The sequence below is a fragment of the Ambystoma mexicanum genome, chromosome 3q (genome assembly GCF_040938575.1).
Source record: "Ambystoma mexicanum isolate Mex_15411 chromosome 3q, UKY_AmexF1_1, whole genome shotgun sequence".
Classification (NCBI taxonomy): domain Eukaryota; kingdom Metazoa; phylum Chordata; class Amphibia; order Caudata; family Ambystomatidae; genus Ambystoma; species Ambystoma mexicanum.
Genome location: NC_090926.1, coordinates 1,295,211,824 through 1,295,226,832, shown reverse-complemented (window position 1 = coordinate 1,295,226,832; position 15,009 = coordinate 1,295,211,824). Strand labels below are relative to the sequence as shown.

Genomic DNA, 15,009 nt, shown 5'->3' with positions numbered 1-15,009 from the left:
GGGACCAGACTGGGAGTGCTATGGAGCAGGAAGTTCTTAGAGCCCAGACTAGGAGTGCTGTGGAGCCGGCAGTTCTCTGAGACCAGGCTAGGAGTGCTGTGGAGCAGGCAGTTCTCAGAGCCCAGACTAGGAGGGCTGTGGAGCAGGCACTTCTTTGAGCCCAGACTAGGAGTGCTGTGGAGCAGGCAGTCCTCTGAGCCCAGACTAGGAGTGTTGTGGAGTAGGCAGTTCTCTGAGCCCAGACTAGGAATGCTGTGGAGCAGTCACTTCTCTGAGCCCAGACTAGGAGTGTTGTGGAGCAGGCCGTTCTCTGAGCCCAGACTAGGGGTGCTGTGGAACAGGCATTTCTCTGATCCCAGACTAGAAGTGCTGTGGAGCCGGCACTTCTTAGAGCCCAGACTAGGATTGCTGTGCAGGTGGGCCTTTTCTGAGCCCATACTGGGAGTGCTGTGGAGCAGGCAGTTCTCTGAGCCCAGACTAGGAGTGCTGTGAAGCAGGCAGTTCTCTGAGCCCATACTAGGAGTGCTGTGGATCAGGCACTTCTTTGAGCCCAGACTAGGAGTGCTGTGGAGCAGGCAGTCCTCTGAGCCCAGACTAGGAGTGCTGTGGAGCAGGCACTTCCCTAAGCCCAGACTAGGAGTGTTGAGGAGCAGGCCCTTCTCGGAGCCCAGCCTAGGAGTTCTGTGGAGCAGTCAGCTCTCTGAGCCCAGACTGGGGGTGCTGTGGTGCAGGCAGTTCTCAGGGCCCAGACTGGGAGTGCTGTGGAGCAGGCACTTCTTTGAGCCCAGACTAGTTGTGCTGTGGAGCAGGCAGTTCTCTGAGCCCAGACTAGGAGTGCTGTGGAGCCGGCAGTTCTCTGAGCCCAGACTAGGAGTGATGTGGAGCAGGCAGTTCTCTGAGCCCAAACTGGGAGTGCTGTGGAGCAGGCGGTTCTCTGAGCCCAGACTAGGAGTGATGTGGAGCAGGCAGTTCTCCGAGCCCAGACTAGGAGTGCTGAGGAGCGGGCACTTCTCTGAGCTCAGACTGGGAGTGCTGTGGAGCAGGAACTTCTCTGAGCCCAGACTAGGAGTGCTGTGGAGCTGGCAGTTATCTGAGCCCAGACTAGGAGTGCTGTGGAGCTGGCAGTTATCTGAGCCCAGACTAGGAGTGCTGTGGAGCAGGCAGTTCTCTGAGCCCAGACTAGGAGTGCTGTGGAGCCATCACTTCTTAGCGCCCAGACTAGGAGGCTGTGGAGCAGGCAGTCCTCTGAGCCAGACTAGGAGTGTTGTGGAGCAGGCACTTCTCTGAGCCCAGACTAGGAGTGGTGTGGAGCAGGCACTTCTCTGAGCCCAGACTAGTAGTGCTGAGGAGCGGGCACTTCTCTGAGCTCAGACTGGGAGTGCTGTGGAGCAGGCACTTCTCTGGGACCAGACTGGGAGTGCTGTTGAGCAGGCAGTTCTTAGAGCCTAGATTAGGATTGCTGTGGAGCCGGCAGTTCTCTGAGCCCAGGCAATGAGTGCTGTGGAGCAGGCAGTTCTTCGAGCCCAGACTAGGAGTGCAGTGGAGCAGGCAGTGAGCCCAGACTAGGAGTGTTGTGGAGCAGGCACTTCTCTGAGCCCAGACTAGGAGTGGTGTGGAGCAGGCACTTCTCTGAGACCAGACTAGGAGTGTTGTGGAGCAGGCCCTTCTCTGCGCCCAGACTAGGAGTTCTGTGGAGCAGTCAGCTCTCTGAGCCCAGACTGGAAGTGCTGTGGTGCAGGCAGTTCTCAGGGCCCAGTCTGGGAGTGCTGTGGAGCAGGCAGTACTCAGAGCCCAGACTAGGAGTGCTGTGGAGCAGGCACTTCTTTGAGCCCAGACTAGTTGTGCTGTGGAGCAGGCAGTTCTCTGAGCCCAGACTAGGAGTGCTGTGGAGCCGGCAGTTCTCTGAGCCAAGACTAGGAGTGATGTGGAGCAGGCAGTTCTCTGAGCCCAGACTAGGAGTACTGTGGAGCAGGCAGTTCTCTGAGACCAAACTGGGAGTGCTGTGGAGCAGGCAGTTCTCTGAGCCCAGACTAGGAGTGCTGTGGAGCAGGCCCTTCTCTGAGCCCAGACTGGGAGTGCTGTGGAGCAGGCCCTTCTCTGAGCCCAGACTGGGAGTGCTGTGGAGCAGGCCTTTCTCTGAGCCCAGACTGGGAGTGCTGTGGAGCAGGCACTTCTCTGAGTCCAGACTAGGAGTGCTGTGGAGCAGGCCCTTCTCTGAGCCCAGACTGGGAGTGCTGTGGAGCAGGCCCTTCTCTGAGCCCAGACTAGGAGTGTTGTGGAGCAGGCAGTTCTCTGAGCCCAGACTAGGAGTGCTGTGGAGCAGGTAATTCTCTGAGCCCAGTCTAGGAGTGCTGTGGAGCAGGCACTTCTCTGAACCCAGACTAGGAGTGCGGTGGAGCAGGACGTTCTCTGTGCCCAGACTAGGAGTGCTATGGAGCAGGCACTTCTTTGATCCCAGACTAGGAGTGCTGTGGAGCAGGCACTTCTCTGAGCCCAGACTAGGAGTGCTTTGGATCAGGCAGTTCTGTGAGCCCAGACTAGGATTGCTGTGGAGCAGGCACTTCTCTGAGCTCAGACTAGGACTGCTATGGAGCAGGCAGTTTTCTGAGCCCAGACTAGGAGTGCGTGGAGCAGGCACTTCTCTGAATCCAGACTAGGAGTGTTGTGGAGCAGGCCCTTGTCTGAGCCCAGACTAGGACTGCTGTGGAGCAGGCACTTCTCTGAGCCCAGACTGGGAGTGCTGTGGAGCAGGCACTTCTTAGAGCCCAGACTAGGAGTGCTGAGGAGCGGGCACTTCTCTGAGCTAAGACTGGGAGTGCTGTGGAGCAGGCACTTCTCTGAGCCCAGACTAGGAGTGCTGTGGAGCCAGCACTTCTTAGAGCCCAGACTAGGAAGCTGTGGAGCAGGCCCTTCTCTGGGACCAGACTGGGAGTGCTATGGAGCAGGAAGTTCTTAGAGCCCAGACTAGGAGTGCTGTGGAGCCGGCAGTTCTCTGAGCCCAGGCTAGGAGTGCTGTGGAGCAGGCAGTTCTCTGAGCCCAGACTAGGAGGGCTGTGGAGCAGGCACTTCTTTGAGCCCAGACTAGGAGTGCTGTGGAGCAGGCAGTTCTCTGAGCCCAGACTAGGAGTGCTGTGGAGCAGGCAGTCCTCTGAGCCCAGACTAGGAGTGTTGTGGAGCAGGCAGTTCTCTGAGCCCAGACTAGGAATGCTGTGGAGCAGGCACTTCTCTGATCCCAGACTAGGAGTGTTGTGGAGCAGGCCGTTCTCTGAGCCCAGACTAGGAGTGCTGTGGAGCTGGCAGTTCTCTGAGCCCAGACCAGGAGTGCTGTGGAACAGGCATTTCTCTGATCCCAGACTAGAAGTGCTGTGGAGCCGGCACTTCTTAGAGCCCAGACTAGGAGTGCTGTGCAGGTGGCCCTTCTCTGAGCCCATACTGGGAGTGCTGTGGAGCAGGCAGTTCTCAGAGCCCAGACCAGGAGTGCTGTGGAGCCGGCAGTCCTCTGAGCCCAGACTAGAAGTGCTGTGGAGCAGGCAGTTCTCTGAGCCCAGACTAGGAGTGCTGTGGAGCAGGCAGTCCTCTGAGCCCAGACTAGGAGTGCTGTGGAGCAGGCACTTCCCTGAGCCCAGACTAGGAGTGTTGAGGAGCAGGCCCTTCTCGGAGCCCAGCCTAGGAGTTCTGTGGAGCAGTCAGCTCTCTGAGCCCAGACTGGGAGTGCTGTGGTGCAGGCAGTTCTCAGGGCCCAGACTGGAAGTGCTGTGGAGCAGGCACTTCTTTGAGCCCAGACTAGTTGTGCTGTGGAGCAGGCAGTTCTCTGAGCCCAGACTAGGAGTGCTGTGGAGCCGGCAGTTCTCTGAGCCCAGACTAGGAGTGATGTGGAGCAGGCAGTTCTCTGAGCCCAGACTAGGAGTACTGTGGAGCAGGCAGTTCTCTGAGCCCAAACTGGGAGTGCTATGGAGCAGGCGGTTCTCTGAGCCCAGACTAGGAGTGTTGTGGAGCAGGCAGTTCACTGAGCCCATACTAGGAGTGCCGTGGAACAGGCACTTCTTTGAGCCCAGACTAGGAGTGCTGTGGAGCAGGCAGTCCTCTGAGCCCAGACTAGAAGTGCTGTGGAGCAGGCAGTTCTCTGAGCCCAGACTAGGAGTGCTGTGGAGCAGGCAGTCCTCTGAGCCCAGACTAGGAGTGCTGTGGAGCAGGCACTTCCCTGAGCCCAGACTAGGAGTGTTGAGGAGCAGGCCCTTCTCGGAGCCCAGCCTAGGAGTTCTGTGGAGCAGTCAGCTCTCTGAGCCCAGACTGGGAGTGCTGTGGTGCAGGCAGTTCTCAGGGCCCAGACTGGAAGTGCTGTGGAGCAGGCACTTCTTTGAGCCCAGACTAGTTGTGCTGTGGAGCAGGCAGTTCTCTGAGCCCAGACTAGGAGTGCTGTGGAGCCGGCAGTTCTCTGAGCCAAGACTAGGAGTGATGTGGAGCAGGCAGTTCTCTGAGCCCAGACTAGGAGTACTGTGGAGCAGGCAGTTCTCTGAGACCAAACTGGGAGTGCTGTGGAGCAGGCAGTTCTCTGAGCCCAGACTAGGAGTGTTGTGGAGCAGGCAGTTCTCTGAGCCCAGACTAGGAGTGCTGTGGAGCAGGCCCTTCTCTGAGCCCAGACTGGGAGTGCTGTGGAGCAGGCCCTTCTCTGAGCCCAGACTGGGAGTGCTGTGGAGCAGGCCTTTCTCTGAGCCCAGACTGGGAGTGCTGTGGAGCAGGCACTTCTCTGAGTCCAGACTAGGAGTGCTGTGGAGCAGGCCCTTCTCTGAGCCCAGACTGGGAGTGCTGTGGAGCAGGCCCTTCTCTGAGCCCAGACTAGGAGTGTTGTGGAGCAGGCAGTTCTCTGAGCCCAGACTAGGAGTGCTGTGGAGCAGGTAATTCTCTGAGCCCAGTCTAGGAGTGCTGTGGAGCAGGCACTTCTCTGAACCCAGACTAGGAGTGCGGTGGAGCAGGACGTTCTCTGTGCCCAGACTAGGAGTGCTATGGAGCAGGCACTTCTTTGATCCCAGACTAGGAGTGCTGTGGAGCAGGCACTTCTCTGAGCCCAGACTAGGAGTGCTTTGGATCAGGCAGTTCTGTGAGCCCAGACTAGGATTGCTGTGGAGCAGGCACTTCTCTGAGCTCAGACTAGGACTGCTATGGAGCAGGCAGTTTTCTGAGCCCAGACTAGGAGTGCGTGGAGCAGGCACTTCTCTGAATCCAGACTAGGAGTGTTGTGGAGCAGGCCCTTGTCTGAGCCCAGACTAGGACTGCTGTGGAGCAGGCACTTCTCTGAGCCCAGACTGGGAGTGCTGTGGAGCAGGCACTTCTTAGAGCCCAGACTAGGAGTGCTGAGGAGCGGGCACTTCTCTGAGCTAAGACTGGGAGTGCTGTGGAGCAGGCACTTCTCTGAGCCCAGACTAGGAGTGCTGTGGAGCCAGCACTTCTTAGAGCCCAGACTAGGAAGCTGTGGAGCAGGCCCTTCTCTGGGACCAGACTGGGAGTGCTATGGAGCAGGAAGTTCTTAGAGCCCAGACTAGGAGTGCTGTGGAGCCGGCAGTTCTCTGAGCCCAGGCTAGGAGTGCTGTGGAGCAGGCAGTTCTCTGAGCCCAGACTAGGAGGGCTGTGGAGCAGGCACTTCTTTGAGCCCAGACTAGGAGTGCTGTGGAGCAGGCAGTTCTCTGAGCCCAGACTAGGAGTGCTGTGGAGCAGGCAGTCCTCTGAGCCCAGACTAGGAGTGTTGTGGAGCAGGCAGTTCTCTGAGCCCAGACTAGGAATGCTGTGGAGCAGGCACTTCTCTGATCCCAGACTAGGAGTGTTGTGGAGCAGGCCGTTCTCTGAGCCCAGACTAGGAGTGCTGTGGAGCTGGCAGTTCTCTGAGCCCAGACCAGGAGTGCTGTGGAACAGGCATTTCTCTGATCCCAGACTAGAAGTGCTGTGGAGCCGGCACTTCTTAGAGCCCAGACTAGGAGTGCTGTGCAGGTGGCCCTTCTCTGAGCCCATACTGGGAGTGCTGTGGAGCAGGCAGTTCTCAGAGCCCAGACCAGGAGTGCTGTGGAGCCGGCAGTTCTCTGAGCGCAGTCTAAGAGTGCTCTGAAGCAGGCAGTTCTCTGAGCCCATACTAGGAGTGCCGTGGAACAGGCACTTCTTTGAGCCCAGACTAGGAGTGCTGTGGAGCAGGCAGTCCTCTGAGCCCAGACTAGAAGTGCTGTGGAGCAGGCAGTTCTCTGAGCCCAGACTAGGAGTGCTGTGGAGCAGGCAGTCCTCTGAGCCCAGACTAGGAGTGCTGTGGAGCAGGCACTTCCCTGAGCCCAGACTAGGAGTGTTGAGGAGCAGGCCCTTCTCGGAGCCCAGCCTAGGAGTTCTGTGGAGCAGTCAGCTCTCTGAGCCCAGACTGGGAGTGCTGTGGTGCAGGCAGTTCTCAGGGCCCAGACTGGAAGTGCTGTGGAGCAGGCACTTCTTTGAGCCCAGACTAGTTGTGCTGTGGAGCAGGCAGTTCTCTGAGCCCAGACTAGGAGTGCTGTGGAGCCGGCAGTTCTCTGAGCCCAGACTAGGAGTGATGTGGAGCAGGAGGTTCTCTGAGCCCAGACTAGGAGTACTGTGGAGCAGGCAGTTCTCTGAGCCCAAACTGGGAGTGCTATGGAGCAGGCGGTTCTCTGAGCCCAGACTAGGAGTGTTGTGGAGCAGGCAGTTCACTGAGCCCAGACTAGGAGTGCTGTTGAACAGGCCCTTTTCTGAGCCCAGACTAGGAGTGCTGTGGAGCAGGCTCTTCTCTGAGCCTAGACTGGGAGTGCTGTGGAGCAGGCACTTCTCTGAGCCCAGACTAGGAGTGCTGTGGAGCAGGCACTTCTCTGAGCCCAGACTAGGAGTGCTGTGGAGCAGGCACTTCTTTGAGCCCAGACTAGGAGTGTTGTGGAGCAGGCACTTCTCTGAACCAATACTAGGAGTGCGGTGGAGCAGGCTGTTCTCTGTGCCCAGACTAGGGGTGCTATGGAGCAGGCACTTCTTTGAGCCCAGACTAGGAGTGCTGTGGAGTAGACAGTTCTATGAGCCCAGACTAGGAGTGCTGTGGAGCAGGGAGGTCTCTAAGCACAGACTAAGTGTGCTGTGGAGCAGGCAGTTCTTTGAGCCCAGACATGGAGTGCTGTGGAGTAGGCACTTCTCTGAGCCCAGACTAGGAGTGCTGTGGAGCAAGCAGTTCTCTGAGCCCAGACTAGGAGTGCTGTGGAGCGGGCAGTTTTCTTAGCCCAGACTAGGAGTGCCGTGGAGCAGGCATTTCTCTGAGCCCAGACTGGGAGTGCTTTGGAGCAGGCAGTTCTCAGAGCCCAGACTAGGAGTGTTGTGCAGCCGGCACTTCTTTGAGCCCAGACTGGGAGTGCCGTGGAGCAGGCCCTTGTCTGAGCCCAGACTAGTAGTGCTGTGGAGCAGGCACTTCTCTGAGCCCAGACTGGGAGTGCTGTGGAGCAGGCAGTTCTCAGAGCCCAGACTAGGAGTGCTGTGGAGTGGGCACTTCTCTGAGCCCAGACTGGGAGTGCTGTGGAGTAGGCACTTCTCTGAGCGCACACTAGGAGTGCTGTGGAGCTGGCAGTTATATGAGCCTAGACTAGGAGTGCTGTGGAGCAGGCAGTTCTCTGAGCCCAGACTAGGAGTGCTGTGGAGCCAGCACTTCTTAGAGCCCAGACTAGGAGTGCTGTGGAGCAGGTCCTTCTCTGGACCGGACTAGGAATGCTGTAGAGCAGGTAGTTCTCAGAGCCCAGACTAGGAGTGCTGTGGAGCGGGCAGTTCTCTGAGCCCAGGCTAGGAGTGCTGTGGAGCAGGCAGTTCTCTGAGTCCAGACTAGGAGTGCTGTAGAGCAGCCACTTCTTTGAGCCCAGACTAGGAGTGCTCCGGAGCAGGCAGTTCTCTGAGGCCAGACTAGGAGTGCTGTGGAGCAGGCGGTCCTCTGAGCCCAGACTAGGAGTGTTGTGGAGCAGGCACTTCTCTGAGCCCAGACTAGAAGTGTTGTGGAGTAGGCCCTTCTCTGAGCCCAGACTGGGAGGGCTGTGGTGCAGGCAGTTCTCAGGGCCCAGACTGGGAGTGCTGTGGAGCAGGCAGTACTCAGAGCCCAGACTAGGAGTGCTGTGGAGCAGGCACTTCTTTGAGCCCAGACTAGTTGTGCTGTGGAGCAGGCAGTTCTCTGAGCGCAGACTAGGAGTGCTGTGGAGCCGGCAGTTCTCTAAGCCAAGACTAGGAGCCGATGTGGAGCAGGCAGTTCTCTGAGCCCAGACTAGGAGTGTTGTGGAGCAGGCAGTTCTCTGAGCCCAGCTAGGAGTAGTGTGCTGCAGGCACTTCTTTGAGCCCAGATTGGGAGTGCTGTGGAGCAGGCCCTTCTCTGAGCCCAGACTGGGAGTGCTGTGGAGCAGGCCCTTCTCTGAGCCCAGACTGGGAGTGCTGTGGCGCAGGCTCTTCTCTGAGCCTAGACTAGGATTGCTATGGAGCAGGCAGTTCTATGAGCCTAGACTAAGAGTGCTGTGTTGCAGGCAGTTCTCTGAGCCCAGACTAGGAGTGCTGTGGAGCAGGCAGCTCTTAGAGAGTAGCCTAGGAGTGCTGTGGAGCAGTCAGTTCTCAGAACCCAGACTAGGAGTGCTTTGGAGCAGGCAGTTCTCTGAGCCCAGACTAAGACTGCGGTGGAGAAGGCAGTTCTCTGAGCCCAGACTAGGAGTGCTGTGGAGCAGGGACTTCTTTGAGCCCAGACTAGGAGTGCTGTGGGATAGGCACTTCTTTGAACCCAGACTAGGAGTGCTGTGAAGCAGGCAGTTCTTTGAGCCCGGATTGAGAGTGCGGTGGAGCAGGCAGTTTCCTGAGGCCAGACTAGGAGTGCTGTGGAGCTGGCTGTTCTCATAGCCCAGACTAGGAGTGCTGTGGAGCAGTCCCTTCTTTGAGCCCAGACTAGGAGTGCTGTGGAGAAGGCTGTACTCTGAGCCCAGACTAGGAGTGCTGTGGAGCAGGCAGTCCTCTGAGCCCAGACTAGGCGTGCTGGGGAGCAGGCCCTTCTCTGAGCCCAGACTGGGAGTGCTGTGGAGCAGGCACTTCTCTGAGCCCAGACTAGGAGTGCCGTGGAGCAGGCACTTCTCTGAGCCCAGACTGGGAGTGCTGTGGAGCAGGCCCTTCTCTGAGCCCAGACTGGGAGTGCTGTGGAGCAGGCACTTCTCTGAGCCCAGACTAGGAGTGCCGTGGAGCAGGCACTTCTCTGAGCCCAGACTGGGAGTGCTGTGGAGCAGGCCCTTCTCTGAGCCCAGACTGGGAGTGCTGTGGAGCAGGCAGTTCTCAGAGCCCAGACTAGGAGTGCTGTGGAGTGGGCAATCTCTGAGCCCAGACTGGGAGTGCTGTGGAGCAGGCACTTCTCTGAGCCCAGACTAGGAGTGCTGTGGAGCTGGCAGTTATCTGAGCCCAGACTAGGAGTGCTGTGGAGCAGGCAGTTCTCTGAGCCCAGACTAGGAGTGCTGTGGAGCCAGCACTTCTTAGAGCCCAGACTAGGAGTGCTGTGGAGCAGGCCCTTCTCTGGAACCAGACTGGGAATGCTGTGGAGCAGGCAGTTCTCAGAGCCCAGATTAGGAGTGCTGTGGAGCCGGCAGTTCTCTGAGCCCAGGCTAGGAGTGCTGTGGAGCCGGCAGTTCTCTGAGCCCTGACTAGGAGGGCTGTGGAGCAGGCACTTCTTTGAGCCCAGAATAGGAGTGCTGTGGAGCAGGCAGTTCTCTGAGGCCAGACTAGGAGTGCTGTGGAGCAGGCAGTCCTCTGAGCCGAGACTAGGATTGTTGTGGAGCAGACACTTCTCTGCGCCCAGACTAGGAGTTCTGTGGAGCAGGCAGTTCGCTGAGGCCAGGCTGGGAGTGCTATAGAGCAGGCAGTTCTTTGAGCCCAGACTAGGAGGGCTGTGGAGCAGGAAGTTCTCAGGGCCCAGGCAAGGAGTGCTGTGGAGCAAGCCGTACTCATGGCCCAGACTAGGAGTTCTGTGGAGCAGTCCTTTCTTTGAGCCAAGACTAGGAGTGCTGTGGAGAAGGCTGTTCTTTGAGCCAAGACAAGGAGTTCCATGGAGCGGGCAGTTTTCTGAGCCCAGACTAGGAGTGCTGTGGAGCAGGCCCTTCTCTGAGCCCAGACTAGGAGTGCTGTGGAGCTGACAGTTCTCTGAGCCCAGACTGGGAGTGCTATGGAGCCGGCACTTCTTAGAGCCCAGACTACGAATGCTGTGGAGCAGGCAGTACTCAGAGCCCAGACTAGGAGTGCTGTGGAGCAGGCAGTTCTTAGGGCCCAGACTAGGAGTGCTGTGGAGCAGGCAGTTCTATGAGCCTAGACTAAGAGTGCTGTGTTGCAGGCAGTTCTCTGAGACCAGACTAGGAGTGCTGTGGAGCAGGCAGCTCTTAGAGAGCAGCCTAGGAGTGCTGTGGAGCAGTCAGTTCTCAGAACCCAGACTAGGAGTGCTTTGGAGCAGGCAGTTCTCTGAGCCCAGACTAGGACTGCGGTGGAGAAGGCAGTTCTCTGAGCCCAGACTAGGAGTGCTGTGGAGCAGGGACTTCTTTGAGCCCAGACTAGGAGTGCTGTGGGATAGGCACTTCTTTGAACCCAGACTAGGAGTGCTGTGAAGCAGCCAGTTCTTTGAGCCCGGATTGAGAGTGCTGTGGAGCAGGCCGTTCTCTGAGCCCAGACTATGAGTGCTGTGGAGCAGGCACTTTCCTGAGGCCAGACTAGGAGTGCTGTGGAGCAGTCCCTTCTTTGAGCCCAGACTAGGAGTGCTGTGGAGAAGGCTGTACTCTGAGCCCAGACTAGGTGTGCTGTGGAGCACACAGTTCTTTGAGCCCAGACTGGGAGTGCTGTGGAGCAGGCTCTTCTTTGAGCCCAGACTAGGAGTGCTGTGTTGCAGGCAGTTCTCTGTGCCCAGACTAGGAGTGCTGTGGAGCATGCAGTTCTTTGAGCCCAGACTGGGAGTGCTGTGGAGCAGGCAGTTCTCTGAGCCCAGACTAGGAGTTGTGTGGAGCAGGCACTTCTCAGGGCCCAGACTAGGCGTGCCCGGGGGCATGCTCTTCTCTGAGCCCAAACTAGGAGGGCTGTGGAGCAGGCAGTTCTCTGAGCCCAAAACCAAAGAGAAGGTAGAACTGCTACTCCAACGATTCACACCAATTTTTGTCAATAAATGAAACAAAACATATATTGTATTGGGGAACCTTGTATGCTTGTACTAATGGACTAAATCCCTAAATTAGTCGCCCTTGAAATTGTCCAGAAGGGAAAAAGAAACTCACACACATCAGAGGCTGTGAATATACATAGTTTGTATTAAGACAGAACAAAAAAATCAAGTATGAAAACTTACATATAGAATAATTCAATATTATAAACAAAGAAAAATAGTGAAGTCAAAACTTAAAACAGTCTTCAATGCATAATTATCTTGAAGTACACAACATAACCCGGTACAGATTAATAAAGTATCTGGTTTATGGAAAGCATCTAATCTTTCAGTTCTCTGAGCCCAGACTAGGAGTGCTGTGGAGCAGGCCCTTCTTTGAGCACGGACTAGGAGTGCTGTGGAGCAGGCAGTTCTCTGAGCCCAGACTAGGAGTGCTGTGGAGCAGGCAGTTCTCTGAGCCCAGACTGGGAGTGCTGTGGAGCAGGCAGTTCTCCGAGCCCAGACTGGGAGTGCTGTGGAGCAGGCAGTTCTTAGAGCCCATACTGGGAATGCTGTTGAGCAGGCAGTTCTTAGAGCCCAGTCTAGGAGTGCTCTGGAGCCGTCAGTTTTTAGAGCCCGGTCTAGGTGTGCTGGGGAGCAGGCACTTCTCTGAGCCCAGACTGGGAGTTCTGTGGAGCAGGCAGTTCTCTGAACCCAGACTATGAGTGCTGTGGAGCCAGCAGTTCTTAGAACGCGGACTAGGAGTGCTGTGGAGTAGGCAGTTCTCTGAGTCCAGACTGGGAGTGCTGTGGAGCAGACAATTCTTAGAGCGCAGACTAGGAGTGCTGTGGAGCAGGCAGTTCTTTGAGCTCAGACTGGGAGTGCTCTGGTGCCGGCAGTTCTTAGAGCCCAGTCTAGGTGTGCTGGGGAGCAGGCACTTCTCTGAGCCCAGACTGGGAGTTCTGTTGAGCAGGCAGTTCTCTGAACCCAGACTATGAGTGCTGTGGAGCCAGCAGTTCTTAGAACGCGGACTAGGAGTGCTGTGGAGTAGGCAGTTCTCTGAGTCCAGACTGGGAGTGCTGTGGAGCAGACAATTCTTAGAGCGCAGACTAGGAGTGCTGTGGAGCAGGCAGTTCTTTGAGCCCAGACTAGGAGTGCTGTGGAGCAGGCAGTTCTCTGAGTCCAGACTGGGAGTGCTGTGGAGCAGACAATTCTTAGAGCGCAGACTAGGAGTGCTGTGGAGCAGGCAGTTCTTTGAGCCCAGACTGGGAGGGTTGTGGAGCAGGCAGTTCTTTGAGCCCAGACTGGGAGTGTTGTGGAGCAGGTAGTTCTCTGAGCCCAGACTGGGAGTGCTGTGGAGCAGGCAGTTCTTAGAGCCCATACTGGGAGTGCTGTTGAGCAGGCAGTTCTTAGAGCTCAGTCTAGGCGTGCTGTGGAGCAGGCACTTATCTGAACCCAGACTGGGAGTTCTGTGGAGCAGGCAGTTCTTAGAGCGCAGACTAGGAATGCTGTGGAGTAGGCACTTCTTTGAGCCCAGACTAGGAGTGCCGTGGAGCAGGCAGTTCTCTGAGCCCAGACTGGGAGTGCTGTGGAGCAGGCAGTTCTTAGAGCCCAGACTGGGAGTGCTGTTGAGCAGGCAGTTCTTAGAGCGCAGACTAGGAGTGCTGTGGAGTAGGCACTTCTCTGAGCCCAGTCTAGGAGTGCTATGGAGCAGGCAGTTCTTAGAGCCCAGTCTAGGCATGCTGTGGAGCAGGCAGTTCATAGAGCGCAGACTGGGAGTCCTGTGGAGCAGGCACTTCTCTGAACCCAGACTAGGAGTGCTGTGGAGCAGGCCATTCTCTGAGCCCAGACTAGGAGTGCTGTGGAGCAGGCAGTTCTCTGAGCCCAGACTGGGAGTGCTGTGGAGCAGGCAGTTCTTGGAGCCTAGACTGGGAGTGCTGTGGAGCAGGCAGTTCTTGGAACCCAGTCTGGGAGCGCTGTGGAGCAGGCAGTTCTTGGAGCCTAGACTGGAAGTGCTGTGGAGCAGGCAGTTCTTAAAGCCCATACTAGGCATGCTGTGGAGCAGGAAAGGGCGAGGGGGCAGGCTCTGGACTGGCTGCTGCCCTGGGAGACTTGGGTTTCTGCAGCGCAGGAACTTTCTGGCCCTGGGAGGGATTTTAACCCATGTCATGTCTTTTTTCTCGTAGTCCCTCCTGCCCCCCGGAAGATCTAGCCGGGTTCACGGACATGACCCCGACCTCCTGTACAGCACCGAAAGCTCTATCGACATGCCGCCAAGCAGTTTTGCCGACAACCTGGAGGTGGCGCATTGCCAGGTACTTCACCCATGAGGCATATCACTGCCATGTACCTCACCCATGAGGCATATCACTGCCATGTACCTCTCCCCCATGTACCTCGCCCCATGTATAGCACAGCCAGGTACCTCACCCATGAGGCATATCACTGCCATGTGCCTCACCCTATGTATAGCCCAGCGAGGTACCTCACCCATGAGGCATAGCACAGCCAGGTACCTCACCCATGAGGCATATCACTGCCATGTACCTCACCCTATGTATAGCCCAGCCAGGTACCTCACCCATGAGGCATAGCGCAGCCAAGTACCTCACCCATGATGCATTACACAGCCATGTACTTCACCCCATGTATAGTACTGCCAGGTACCTCACCCTTTGTGCTGCCGCGCTCCTTGGGTGAGTTTGCCCCCTTTTGTGGCTCTCCTAATTTAGTTTAAGGTGCATCCGCACCAATAAGCCCAATCTCCCACCCCAGGCCCCGAATTCCACCGCCCGCAACCCTCGCTGCCTCCCGCTTCCTGGTGCTTCCCATTCCCGCCCCCCACCCTTCTCTGCGCCCTGATTGCCCCCCGGTCCCTGCCTGTGAACGTAGTACACGGACACCAACATCCGTGTCTCCTTTGTGCTGCCGCGCTCCTTGGGTGAGTTTGCCCCCTTTTGTGGCTCTCCTAATTTAGTTTAAGGTGCATCCGCACCAATGAGCCCAATCTCCCAGCCCCTCCGTTCCCCCATTCCCCCACGTGCAGCCCTCGCCAGCGCTCCCCGCTTCCTGGTTCCCCAGCCCACCTCCCACCCCGCCCTCAACTCTGATTGGTCCTGGCAAGAGGACTCCCATTCATAACCAGTCCTCCCGGGGCAGCCCTCTGCCCGGCAGCCCATCGGCTAAGGACCCAAGGCGAAGGACGGCTCCTTCAGTGATGGCTCCAGGCAGTATCTGCAGGTATCAGCAAGAGAAGCAAGAAGCCAACAACAAGTAAGTGTGGCAAGGGCGGGGACAGAAGCAATTACTTCTAGTCATACTACCCTACCACTCACCCTAGAATCCCATATCTGTAAAATAATTGCATTGGAAACTCAGTCCTATACATGTAAAATTCGAATTTAGAAGTGTGCCCAACAGTCACTCATTGAATGTTGAATTTAGAAGTGTGCCCAACACTCGCTCATTGAATGTTAAATTTAGAAGTGTGCCCAATAGCCTCTCCTTGAATTTAGAAGTGTGCCCAACAGTCGCTCATTGAATGTTGAATTTAGAAGTGTGCCCAACAGTCGCTCATTGAATTTAGAAGTGTGCCCAACAGTCGCTCATTGAATGTTGAATTTAGAAGTGTGCCCAATAGCCTCTCCTTGAATTTAGAAGTGTGCCCAACAGTCGCTCATTAAATGTTGAATTTGGAAGTGTGCCCAATAGCCTCTCCTTGAATTTAGAAGTGTGCCCAACAGTCACACATTGAATTTAGAAGTGTGCCCAACAGTCGCTCATTGAATGTTGAATTTAGAAGTGTGCCCAATAGCCTCTCCTTGAATTTAGAAGTGTGCCCAACAGTCGCTCATTGAATGTTGAAT

General features: G+C 56.7%; 1 protein-coding gene across 1 annotated transcript in view; it reads left to right on the top strand.

Moving 5' to 3' along the window:
• The window catches only part of LOC138447896 (uncharacterized), an 879,976-nt gene that overhangs the window by 150,767 nt on the left and 714,200 nt on the right, over positions 1-15,009 (top strand). Inside the window, exon 2 of the mRNA XM_069604399.1 lies at positions 13,330-13,458. Within this exon, the coding sequence (XP_069460500.1) occupies positions 13,330-13,458 (129 nt within the window). The remainder of the gene's footprint in view (positions 1-13,329; positions 13,459-15,009) is intronic.